Source organism: Psammomys obesus, unplaced genomic scaffold, assembly GCF_907164565.1.
Source record: "Psammomys obesus unplaced genomic scaffold, mPsaObe1.curated_primary_1811, whole genome shotgun sequence".
In the NCBI taxonomy this organism is placed as follows: Eukaryota; Metazoa; Chordata; class Mammalia; order Rodentia; family Muridae; genus Psammomys; species Psammomys obesus.
Window position 1 is genome coordinate 1,340,071 of NW_026594418.1, and position 13,341 is coordinate 1,353,411.

Genomic DNA, 13,341 nt, shown 5'->3' on the forward strand with positions numbered 1-13,341 from the left:
AACAAAAGAATGAATTTTAAAAAGGATTTATGCAGTTGAGGGAGGAGAAAGTGGGGAATAATCTTGCGCTCACTGACATAGAGAAAGACTTTCTGAACAGGGTTAGCGCAGGCACTCAGATCAACAATAAGCGGGACCTCATGAAAGTAAAAAGCATCTGCATGGCAAAGGGCACTGTCATTTGGACAAAGCGGCCAGCTCCGAATGAAAGAAAAAAAAAACACTTTTACTAATTACACATTCAATAGAAGGCTAATATCAAAAATATATATATAAAACCCCAAAAGCTTAACATCAAGAAAACAACCCAACCAAAAATGAGGTAGAGATCTAAACAGAGTTCTCAAAAGAGGACAGTCGGATGGCTGAGAAGCATTAAAGAAATATTCAACATCCTTAGTCATTAAGGGGGGGATGCAAATCAAAACTGCTTTGTAATTTCAAGTTATACCAGTCAGAATGGCCAGAGCCAATAATGCAAGCAATAGCTGGTGAGGATGTGAAGTGTGGGGAACACCCATTCATTGCTGGTGGAACTCTAAACTTACTCAGCCACTATGGAAGTTGGTAGCGGTTCCCCACAAAGCTGGGAATAGAGAGATCTATCTCAAGATCCAGCTGTATCACTCGTTAATTAATCAATCAATTAATTGTTGGTTGATTGATTAACTAAAATATCGTTTTCTCTCATACAATACATCCCAACCACACTTTCCCCTCCTTTCACTTCTCTCAGTTCTCCCACCTCCCCTCTTCTCCAGAATTCACTCCCCTTCTGTCTCCCTTTGGAAAAGAGTTGGCCTGCAAGAGACAACAATCACACATGATAAAATAAAATATAACAAGGTGAGACAGGAGCCCTAGGCTGGACAGGGCAGCCCAACAGGAGGAAAGAGTCCCCAGAGCAGGCAAGGGAGTCAGAGACAAACAGACGCCCGTAGTTAAGAGTTCTACAAAACCACCAAGCTATCAGCCTCAACATATATGCAGAGGACCTGATACAGACTCCTGCAGGCTCCGTGCTTGCCACTTCGGTCTCTGTGAGCCCAAACTCACCCTGCTTGATTGATTTGGTGGACCATGTTCTCCTGGTGTCCTCCCTCCCCTCTGACTCCTACAATCTTTTTAGCCTCTCTTCAGTGGGATTCCCTGAGCTCTGAAGGGGAGGGACCTGATGGAGACTTTCAACTTAGACTCTCTCTGCTTTATGCCTAGCTCTGGGTCTCTGCATCTGCTCCCATCTACTGACAAGGAAAGCCTCTCTGATGACAACTGTTCTGCTGTGCTCATTTATCTAGGCATAAACCAGAATATTTTTAGGAATCATATCATTTATTATTATCATTATCATTTTGTAGTCCAGTCATGTTTGGGTCTGCCCTAGGTCTCCGGGCTATCCAGTCTCTGATTCCAGGCCATCCAAGCGGTATCAGGCATGGGTTCCCTGTCCTGGCATCAGCCTCAAGTTAAACCACACATTGGTTGACCACGCACGCCCACAAGTTTTTCGCCCACTGCAGGCATGCAGGCACTAGCTCAATCTCTGCATTTCTTTTTCTCTCTACATACTTGACATCCTTATTTTCTTGATGTTAAAAAACTTTACCAGCCAGATAAAGTGGTGTATTCTTGTAATCCTAGCACCCTGAACCAAGCACCCCGAAGCAGACTTGAGAAATTCACTATGAATGTAAATTCAGCCCAGTCTACAAGGCACATCCCAGGCCAGCCATGTTTACACAGTGAGACCCTGTCTAAAGAAAGAGAACCACAAATTATGCCCCTAACAAATTATTCTTTAGCTCTCCTGTAAGTAGAGGGTTTTGTTTTTGTTTTTGTTTTTTGCCATAAGTGCATAGAAGTAAACGTAAGCTTTCTACCACATGCTGTTGGTCTGAATATGGTAATTTGGCTATCGGACGGTGTGTTTCCATCAGACAGTGTGCCATCACCTGATTTTCATTGCTGTCAGCAGAGCCGGCTTTCTTGTTTTAGAGTCAGGTGTCATACAGATCATGGAGCACACTCAAGTCTGGTCTATATTCCCTATACCAAAACTGCCTTATCCTCCTTCAGGTATGAGGTTTTTGTTTTTTTGTTTTTTTCTTTTTTAGACTTGTATGTATTTTGAAAACAGGCTGTCTCTATTGCTGTGAAAAGACACTAGGACCACGGTAACACATATAAAGCCAAGAATTTACCTGGGGCTGGTTCGTAGTTCAGAGGTTGAGTTCATTGTCATCATGGAAGGGAGCACAGTCAGATATGGTGCTTGAGAGGTAGCTGAGAGTTCTTGATACCGTCGTGCAAGCAGCAGGTAGAGAGAGTGAACCACTAAGTCTGGCTTGCGGTTCTGAAACCTTCACAGCCTGGCCCCGTAACACACTTCCTCCAGCAAGGACACACCTCCAGTGATGCCCCTCCTTTTGAGCCTACGGGGCATTTTCATTCAAACTACCACACAGGCCTCTAGAAACAGACTGTATTTATTTTGACTGTAGCTCTAAATAAAAGCCCACGGAATCATCAGTGTGGAAGCTGCCGACAGGCTACAAAACTAACAGGGCTTCGTCATCAGTGGTGGAGCTGAGCCACAGGTAACCAAGGGTATGGCCACTTACATTCTTTCTATTCCCAGTCTCCTTTAAATCTTCTCATGCCACCCCAATAATTCATGACCTATTCTTTTTTAATTAAATTTTAATTTTTTCATATTAATTACAGTTTATTTACTTTGTATCTCAGCTGTAGCCCCTTCCTTCATTCCCTCCCAGTGCCACCCTCCCTCCCTCATCTCCTCCCATGCCCCTCTCTAAGTCCACTGATAGGGGAGGTCCTCCTCCCCTTCCATCTGACGCTAGCTTATCAGGTCTCATCAGGACTGGCTGCAATGTCCTCCTCTGTGGACTGGCAAGGCTGCTCCTCCCTCAAAGGGGGGGAGGTCAAAGAGCCAGCCATTGTCAGAGACAGTCTTTGTTCCCCTTACAAGGGCACACACTTGTATATTGAGCTGCCATAGGCTATGTCTGAGCAGGGGTTCCAAGTTATATCCATGCATGGTCCTTGGTTGGAGAATCAGTCTCAGAAAAGACCCCTGGGCCCAGATATATTTGGTCCTTGTGGAGCTCCTGTCCTCTCCAGGCCTTACCAACTCTCCTTTCTTTCATATGATTCCCTGCACTCTGCCCAAGGTTTGGTTATGAGTCTCAGCATCTGCTTTGATACACTGCTAGGTAGAGTCTTTCAGAGGCTTCTGAGGTAGGCTTCTGTCCTGTTACTTGTTTTCTTCTACTTCCAATGTCCTTCCCATTTGTCTTTCTAAGTGAGGATTGATCATCTTACCCCAGGTCCTCCTTCTTGTTTAGCTTCTTTAGGTGTACAGATTTTTAGTATGTTTATCCTATATTATAGTTCTAGTCCCCACTTATAAGTGAGTATATACCATGTGTGTCTTTCTGCTTCTGGGATATCTCACTCAGGATGATCTTTTCTAGATTCCACCATTTGCTTGCAAATTTCATGATTTCCTTGTTTTTAATTGCTAAGTAGTATTCCATTGTGTAAATGTACCACAATTTCGGTATCCATTCCTCCGTTGAGGGATATCTGGGTTGTTTCCAGGTTCTGGCTATTACTAATAAAGCTTCTATGAACGTGGTTGAACAAATGTCCTTATTGTGTACTTGAGCATCTTTTGGATATATGCCTAGGAGTGGTATAGCTGGGTCTTGAGGAAGCATTATTCCTAAATGTCTGAGAAAGCGCCAGATTGATTTCCAGAGTGATTGACTTATTCTTAATTATGTTGCATATATATATACACACACAGCACACACCAACCCACATACACATACCCACACAAATACACACAGACACTCCTGACCTGCTGAGTCTATTTACTGCTATTCATATGTGTATTTGTTTAGGGCTGGCCACTGGATACTAGACAACCCATCAGGGATCTTGTCCCAAGGGAAGCGTGATTCTTCCTCTTTCAGGTAGGATGTTGAATACTTTTAAGATTTTGTTGTTGTTGTTGTTGGTTTTTTTGTTTGTTTGTTTGTTTTGTGTTGGTTTGGTTTGGTTTTGGTTTTTCGAAACAGGGTTTCTCTGTGTGGCCCTGGCTGTCCTAGACTCTCTTTGTAGATCAGGCTGGCCTCGAACTCACAGAGATCCACCTGCCTCTGCCTCTCTGAGTGCTGGGATTATAGGCATGCACCACCACCCCTGGCTTTTAAGGTTTTTTCTGGTTTTTTTTTTTTTAAGCTGTTTTTATTTCTTATCTTGAGAATGTTCTGCTTAGATCTCTGACCCATTTTTTTTTTTTTTCCTAAAACTAGGTTGTTTATTTTCTCGGGTTTTTTTTTTTTTCTGTTGTTGGTTTTGTTTTGTTAGTTCTAATGTATATTGTGGATATTATTCTTCTAACATGTACAGCTGGCAATGATTCTCTCACACTGAGAGCTTCTTCACTTGGTTGTTTACTGAACAGAAGCTGTGTAATTTTGAGTTCCCATTTGTCGGTTGTTAGCATTAATTCCTGAGTGAATAGAGTCCTTTTTAGGACTCTTTTTAGGTAGTCCCTCTACCTATAGCTTATAGGGTACTACCTATGTTTTGTTTTGTTTTGTTTTTTTCCTAGCAGATTACATGTTTGGGATTTCACCTTAAGGTCTCTGATGCACTTAGAATTGATTTTTTTACAGGGTGTCTAACTTAATTCTTCTATATGTGGATCCCCAGGTTTCCTGGCACCATTTGTTGAAGACTCTGTCTTTTCTCCAGTGTGTATTTCTGGCAGCTCTGTCAAATAGCTGAGTGCCTTTTAGGTACCGCTGCAGAACTTCTTACCCGCTCTCTCGTCATAGCCTTGCTGAGAAAGACTGTAAGAGGATATGCTTTATTATTTTAAGTAATACGTAATCAGGAAGGTCCAACTGCATGGGACAAAAGAAAACAAGGTCCTGTAATCATGCATTCCAAAACCCACACACGAAGTTTGAAGGCCACATTTGCAGTTTTCAGTCATCCTTGCTCTTGTTCAACTCCCATAGACCAGCAATCAAAGAGTCAGCAAGACTGTCTGCATAGTGCTTAGGTCAAAAGCAGAAGGAATCACATAGATTTAGACCCATTTAAAAAATTTAAACTGAAAAGTGTAAGTTCTACATATTTAAGTATATACCATGAGGTTTTTGACACACACGCACATGCGCACGCACATACATACATACATACATATATATATGTACTGGAATGGCCAGGCAAAGATTATTTAATATTTAAATTACTTTTTACATTTATCATTTTTATTGTAATAATACTTGAATTAAATATTCTGCCTTAGTAAGCATGTTATATGTATTTCTCTGTAATCATAATGGCGTCAAGTAGATTCTCTGCAGGAGATCCTCCGCTCTACCTTAAATTTTGTAATTATGCTTTCACCAGCCTCCCCAGCCTCCCCCACCCTTTAGTACTCTCTGTGTTGTTGAGTTTGACTTTTAAATTACATCATGTGATTGTGTTCCTGTTGTATTTAACATATCATAATTTTTGTTTTCTAGGCTTATTCAGATTTTCATAAATGATAGGATTTCCTTCTTGTAAAAATGTGACTAGTATCTCAATATTTTTATGTATTGATTGACATGTGTGTTGATGCTACATCATGGCCATCGTGAGCCATGCTGCAGGGGACATGAGATTTCCGTTGTCTCTTCAATATGCTGACTTCATTTCCTGTGAATAGTGTACCAAACCAAACTAGTTATGTGTCTGTTTAAACTGCTCATCTGGTCTTAACTTTGGCAGGCGGTATATATCAAGAAAATTTTTCATTTATTTTAGGTGTTACCCTGGGAGTCGAGATTTTTAAAGTATGTCCTAATGATTCTCTGGATTTCCTCAGTGTCTGTTACTCTGTCCCCCTTTTCTTCTTTAGTTTTGTTATTTCGGATTTTCTCTCTCCACGTTTTAGTTTATTAAGCCAATGGTTTGTCAAAATTACCGATTTTGTCAAGGAGCTAACTCTGTTCATTAATTCTTTGTATTGATTGTTGTTACTGTTTCTGTTTTAGTGATGTAAACCCTGAGTTTGATTGTTTCTTATTGTCTGTTTCGGAGTGTTATTTCTTCTTTTTGTTCTAGAGTTTTCAGGTATGCTGTTATATAAATAATATGAAATCTCTCAATTTTTTTAAGGTAGGTACTTGGTGCTATGAAATTGTGTCCTCCAGCATGTTGAGCTTTCATTTTCATATGAGTCTACAAATATTTATTTCTTAATTTCTGTATTGACTTATTTTTCATTCAGTAATGAGTCCTTCAGTTTCCAAGAGTTTGTAAACCTCTTGTTGTTGCTGATATCTAGCTTTAATCGATGGCGGTCAGATAGGGTGCATGGTGTTATTTCAATTTTCTTCTATGTGTTGAGAGTTGCTTTGTGTAGTAAATTGTGGAGAAAACTCTTCAAGCTGCTGAGAAGAAAGCATATCATTTTGTATTTGGATAGATTGTTCTGTAACTATCTGCTAGGTCCATTTGGTTTATTATATTATTTAGCGCCATCATTTCTCTGTTTAGTTTTGTCTGGATGATCTGCCTTTTAAAGGCAAGAAATGGGTATTGAAGTCACTATCACTGCGTGAGAGTCAACGTGTTATTTCAGCTGTAGTAGTGTTTCTTATATGAATTTAGTTACCTTTGTGTTTGTTTCATAAATATTTAGACTATGGTGTGTTCTTTTGTGGATTTTTCCTTTGAGTATGTAGTATCTTCCTCTATCTTCTAATGAGTTTTGGTTTGAAGTCTTTTTTTTTTGTCAGATAGTTACAATGTCTTCAGTGGTTTGCTTCATTGGTCCATTTGCTTGACATATCTTTTTTAATCTTTTTACCCTGAGATGATATCTATCCTTGATATTAAGGTTTGTTTCTTGGATGCAGCAGAAGAATGGATACTGCTTTTAAATTCAATCTGTTAGTCTATCTTCTTGTTTGCAAATTGAGACCCTCGTGCTGAGCATTATCAATGAGCAATGTTTGTTGGTTCCTGTTATTTTGCTATGATGTGGGTCCTTTTTCACTCTGTTTTGACTTGCTGGCCTGGATTGCTCATTCCTTGCATTTTTTGTGGGTGCAGTTAGCCTCTTCAGGTTGACGTTTTTCTTCTAGTGCTTCCTATAGAGTTGAACTATTAAATAGATGCTGCTTAAATTTAGTTCTATTGTGAAATGTTTTTTTTTTCTTTCTCAGACTGTTTTGATTTAAAGTATCGCTAATATAGTAATATGGGCTGGTACCTCTGCCCTGTTAGAGCTTCTAGAACATATTTTCCGGGCCTTCTGAATTTTAGAGTCTCCATTGAGACGTCAGGTGTTATTCTAGGTCTGCCATTATGTTACTTGGTCTTTTTCACTTGTAACTTTTAAGGTTCTTTCTTTGTTCTGTACATTTAATATTTTGATTAGTCTATGTCATGGGGAATTTATTTTCTGGTTCAGCCAATTTGGTGTCCTATGTGCTTCTTGTACCTTAATAGGCACATTCTTGTGTAAGTTAGAATGGTTTTATTGTATGATTTTGTTGAAAATATTTTCTGGGCCTTTGACTTGTTTTTTTTTTTTTTTTCTGTAGATTTTTGTCTTTTCATAATGTCCCAGATTTCCTGGATGTTTAGGGCCTCAGTTTTTTAGGTTTAACATTTTCTTTGACTAAGGCCATCTATTTATTCTTATCTTGTCTTCAGTGCCTGAGACTCTTATATCTCCTGTGTTGGTAAAGCTTTCCTCTGAGGTTTCTCTTGCCTTAAAATTGTCATTTCTAGTTTTACCTCAGTTTGGTTTTTTAAAAGCGATCTTATTTCTACATCCAGGTCTTGAATTTCATTCCACTGTGTGCTTTCACAGACTTCATTAAAAGACTTATTCATATCCTCTTTAAGGTCCTTGAACACATTCATAATTGCTATTTTGAAGTCCTTGTCTTGTGCCTCAGCTATGTTGCATTTCTCAGGCCCTACTGTAGTAGGGTTGCTGGGTTCTGGTGGAGATATATTTTCCTGGCTATTTTTACTTGCATTTTTATGCAAGCTTCCTGTTTGGGGTAATTGTAATTCTAAGTGTTGATATCTTGTCTTTGTTCCATTCCTTGGTTTTTGTTGACATCTCTTGATCTTAGAAATGTTTGGTGGCTGGGGGTTGCCTGGAAGGGAATGATTCTGAGTCCCTGCCAGGTGTGGCCACTGGGAGTTTTGGGTACAATGTGCTTCTAGTTATTGGGGGATGACATGAAGGGAAGAGGATGGAGTGACAGAGGAAGGAAATGAGAGAGTCCACAGGAAGGTGGTAGCTAAGTCTGCCAGGGAGTAGAGGCAGAGGAGGAATACAAGCCCCTGCAGGTGGTCGGCTACAGTGCTAGGGATGAGACCGGGAACTGGAATTGGAGGACAGAAAGGAGAAGGAAGGAGAGGGAAGATTACCTACTGATTCCCAGACTGGAGAGTCCAGACAGTCCCCAAGTTTAGTGCTTCGTGGTAGCGGCAGCTGCTACAAATGGATGGGGTGAGGGAGGAAGGCTGGGCCCCAGGGAATGGAGCCAGAGAGGGAGGACCCTGAAGCACTCTTAGTTTCCTTTCATTCTTTTTACTTCTGGTTGTATTGGTATTTTCAAATAATGCGTTTTCAGCTTGACTTCCTTCTGCTGAAGCTACTCTGCTGTTGACACTCTCTCTCAGAATTTTCAGTTCATTCATTGCACATTTCAATTCCAGAATTATATACACACATGTGCATGTCTGTGTGCTAGATTTGTTTTCCAGTTTCACTGCATTATTTTCTCATGTTTTCTTGAAAATTGAAGACATTCCTTAAAATACCATTTCAAATTCTTTGCTAGGGAGTACATATATTTCTTTAGAATCAACCACAAGGAAATTGTGTTCTTTTGTCAATGTTTTGTTTCCTTGGTTTTTCATGCTTCTTGATGCTTACGATGACAGCCTTTAGTGGAAGAGGCGCCTCTTGCAGACTTTATGTACCTGGTTTGCTGTGGAAGGACATTCCCTGCAAGAGGCTGCAGAAGTGCTTGGCGAATGGGACCAATACTAGTAAAGGTGCAACTAGATACTGTTGCCAGTTCTGTCAGCTGAGGTTGGTAAGGAGGAAAATCACCACCATTCTCAACAGCTGACATGAATCATCTACAGTGTTGGAGAAGACTGCTGGGGTCTTCCCTGGTAATGCCTGCTGATGTTTGACCTCTTTCTCTCCCATGGCTGAAGTTGTAACTGAGTGGATCCCTTTGGGCGACAGGTCTGCCTTGTGCACTGTTTTGCAGTTGCTTTATATGGGATGAGCGGTGCCTATAAAACATTCATATAACTGAAGCCGGAAACGCAGGTATATTTGTATGGACCATCACTTTGGGGCACAGGTACTCATGCTGCCACATTATGTGTTTGAGTGTGGTGGTGTGTGGCCAGGGAGCAGGAATGAGACATGCCATGTGCTCTAACAGCAGCTCCAGGGTCTGAATGGAGCTGAGTACTCCATGGTGGCTGAGCTGTGTGAGGGGAGGCATGCTTGAGGGCTTCAGTTCAGAGCCTGGAGTCTGAACTTCCTTGCTGTGGTGACTGAGATTTGTATAGCCATGGAGCCCACAGCCATGTGGAGCCCTGGAGACCAGCTATGGGCCTAGGATGGAATGAATTAGGAGTGACTTTCTCCATGGTGCTAAACAAACAAACAAACAAACAAACAAAACAGTCCTCTCTTGATATGAAAGAATAATCAATCTCCTACCCGTTCTCCTCCTCTCTTTTATTTCCTTTCTCTTGGCGGCCAGACATGCCGGTATTTTCTGCAGAATTTTGTGCTGAGGTCCAAAGTGGTCCCAGCATATGGCTGCTATGAATAGCATCTCCTGTCCACAGCAGTCATCTGAAATGCTCATGTGGATATCCTGGGCTTTTCTCCATTATCCTGTTGCAGATTCTTTAAGATGCCCTGGATCCTTCTCTGGCCTCCTTTTGGTTCATCAACAGCTGTCTGGATTGGTGTTTCTATGGAGGGATGGAGGCTGAGCGATTGCCTACTTCACCATCTTGGTGCTTTCACACGTTTCCATATAATTAAGTAAGCCATATGGTGGTGGCAGCACTGTTCCTGTGCTTGGTATACTCTCGAATGTGCTGTTCTGAAAGCAACATATCTGAGGCATGTTGAGTTACCCATTCATTTCTAAATATATGTCAAAGTGTAAAACAATTACAAGATTCTAGTTCTAGTTCCTAGTCAGAGAATCACAGTAGACTGCATTTGGGGATCGACTTCCCCAAGGCAGAGGCAAGATAATGAGTTAGGAGGTAGAGATGTAGAGCTTACCAGCCTTGTGTGCTTTGCATACCTGCCTTGGGGAATATACTCCATGCACCTTAAGGTATCTTTTTTTTTTTAGATTTTTCTTTATTATTATTATTATTATTATTATTATTATTATTATTATTATTACAATTTATTCACTTTGTATCCCTGCTGTAGCCCCCTTCCTTATCTCCTCCTGGCCCTACCCTCCCTCCCTCTTCCCTCCTATCCCTCTTCCCTAGTGCACTGATAGGAGAGGTCTTCCTATTCTACTATCTGACCCTAGCTTATCAAGTCTCATCAGGACTGCCTGGATCCTCTTCCTCTGTGGCCTGGTAAGGCTCTCCCCCCCCCCCCCGCCCCACCATTTCCTCAGGGAGAGGTGATCAAAGAGCCTGCCACTGAGTCCATGTCAGAAACAGCCCCTGCTCCCCTTACTTCGGAACCCACATGGAGACTGAGCTGTCTATGGGCTACATATGAACAGGGGGTCTAGGTCTCTCCATGCATGATCCTTGGTTGATTCATCAGTTAAGACATCTTCTCAAAAATATATTCCCAAATATGCTTTTTGATATACACTCCTGGACAGATTGTGGGTAGACAAAACATTTATTCACCTACAGGAGGAACCAGTGCAGCTGGTGGTTCAACAGTAAATTTACAAATGATCAAAACTACAAACTTCGACGGTGTGCAATACATATAGGAATATGATGACAGTGTGCGAGACGTGTGGAAATAGTAACTCCGTGTCACAAACGTCACACATCGCTCCTAAATTCTTACTTTTACTTCTTAAAATATACAACAGATTACTAGAGAAACTAAAAAGAAGTCCCAATACTTTGTTTTTTGACCTTCCTTATATCTCTCGGAAGGTTTTTAGTCCTCCTTAGAACGTTTTTTAGATGTTGACATTTTTGGAATGGTTTGCAGGAAAACTGTCACATGACCAATGATCTGGCTTCTGTAGGTGAGAGGCAGAGCTGAGACCCTCTTTTCTGCTACCTGAATTGTTCAGTCTGGTGGGTAGTAACCCATCTTCTAATATAATTCGTCCATTTTTCTCCCTTTTCTTCCTGTGCAGTCAAGGGAATTGTTAGGCTAATTAACAGTATCTTATGGGTACACAGCAGAACACGTTTATAGCATTCAGTTCTAAAGGTAAGTATTAAAAAAACATCTAGAACAATAACATTATGCTTACAGTATATGTACTCACACTTTCCTGGGCAATCCATGTTTTTAGAAAAATATATATTATATGAAACCACAAACAGGCATCCCGATCTCAGCACATTCTCACTCTGAGCAGTATATACAGTCATATTAGAGTGAGAACGCACTGCAGACTTATGCTGAGTGTCCCAAACACATAGCACAACATGTACACTTGTATATCACATCTCTTGGCAGAGGGTTGCTTGCTGAGTGCACGCGTCAAGGAAGCTCTCACGCCAGCGAAGGGAAAGCGGCAACCGAAGAGGAAGGGTTCCGCTCTAGGCTGCTTCTTCAGCAGAGCAGTCAATTCCCGCATAGGTAAACTTCTCATAAAGTGTGGTGTTCACGTACGTCTGAAGGAACGAGAAAGGATCAGAATACAGTACATCGCTTCCGCCTCTGCCAGGAGCAGTTAGGTTATTGCCCTGGCTTTGTGTTATTGTTCATGGCTGGGGGTACACCTTCCGTTCTCACTCTTGTGTATATGATGGTGGTTTTTTTGTTTGTTTGCTTGTTTGTTTCATTTGTTTTGTTTTCTGAATTTCATCTCTTGGCTTCCAAATAAGATTCACTACTCTCCACTATCCTTGCTTTCTGAGCACCTTTGGTTTCTCATTTTGGCCTCTCCTAAAATGTCAACTAGTGTAGGCTCCTTCCCCTGACCACACTGATTCTTCACCTCTCCCTGTATGGATAATCTGTTTTGTTAACTTACATTTATTTGTCTGTTGACCCCTAAAGTAATACAGACAATTCTCTTTTAAAATTTTTCAATAGACTTTCTTACCCTCCAAACAGTGAACTATAAGCCAGACTTTGTTGTCTGCGTATTCTTGGCCAAGTCACTTAACATCCTTGTATTTTCATCTATAAAATTAAAAAGGCCAGGCTGCATGAATAAGATTCCTTGCAGCTCTAACAGACAATTTGGAGGTTGTATTTTATTGTATGCATGAGTGACTGTATCTTACATAGAAATCTTCTTTTCCCCTAAATGCTGACTCCTTGGAGTTGGGAGCATGTCTGTTACGGCCCTAAGGTCCCTTAGGTATTCTAAGAATACCTAAGGCTGCTCTTAGAATAGCGTGTCGAGTTGCATCAGTGGCTTTTTAGAGATCACCATGGGCACGTCACAAATTCCAGGGAAAGAGTGGTACTGTTTGCATCAAACTGTGCTCACCTTTCGTTCTTCTAACATCCTATTTAAGGACACCAGAATCTGGGCAAATGATGGTCTCTCATAAGGCTTCTCCCTCCAGCACTGTCTCATTAGATCATACCTTTGAACATAAAGAGTGAAAGGATTAATTCTGACTGCTTTGGAATGGGGTAAGCCTTAGCACGGGGAGGAGAAAAGGAAAATTAGCCACTGAGGGATGTATGGTCAGGACGTTGTCAGGCATAAAATAAATGCGCTCTACCTAGGAAGTTTCCGGAGTGCCTTCCTCTCCTCCTCCAAACCCACATCCCCTTTCTTCATTTGTATAGTGCAGTCTTGCTGCCATTCTTTTAGGACCTTGATCTCAGCCATTGTAGCCATGAATAGGGAACTGAATTACCTTTCTATAGTAACATTACTTTTGGAATATTACCTTTCTAAAATATTAGTTCCCCTAATGAAATGCTAGGAAATGTCTCACAGACACCAGACACCAATCTGTTGGCACTTTGATCTTAGACTTCCCAGATTTCAGAACAGTGAGAAATACACACACACACACACACACACACACACACACACACACACACACACA

The 13,341-nt window shown here is 41.1% G+C and overlaps 1 protein-coding gene across 2 annotated transcripts in view; it reads right to left on the minus strand.

Moving 5' to 3' along the window:
• Positions 1–10,962: 10,962 nt before the first annotated feature.
• The window catches only part of Tek (TEK receptor tyrosine kinase), a 117,877-nt gene continuing 115,498 nt past the window's right edge, over positions 10,963–13,341 (minus strand). For both annotated transcript variants that reach the window (XM_055618979.1, XM_055618978.1), the window contains exons 22-23: positions 12,768–12,867; positions 10,963–11,940 (exon numbers count right to left, since the gene is read on the minus strand). In XM_055618979.1, the coding sequence (XP_055474954.1) occupies positions 11,866–11,940; positions 12,768–12,867 (175 nt within the window). In that variant the 3' untranslated portion in view covers positions 10,963–11,865. The remainder of the gene's footprint in view (positions 11,941–12,767; positions 12,868–13,341) is intronic.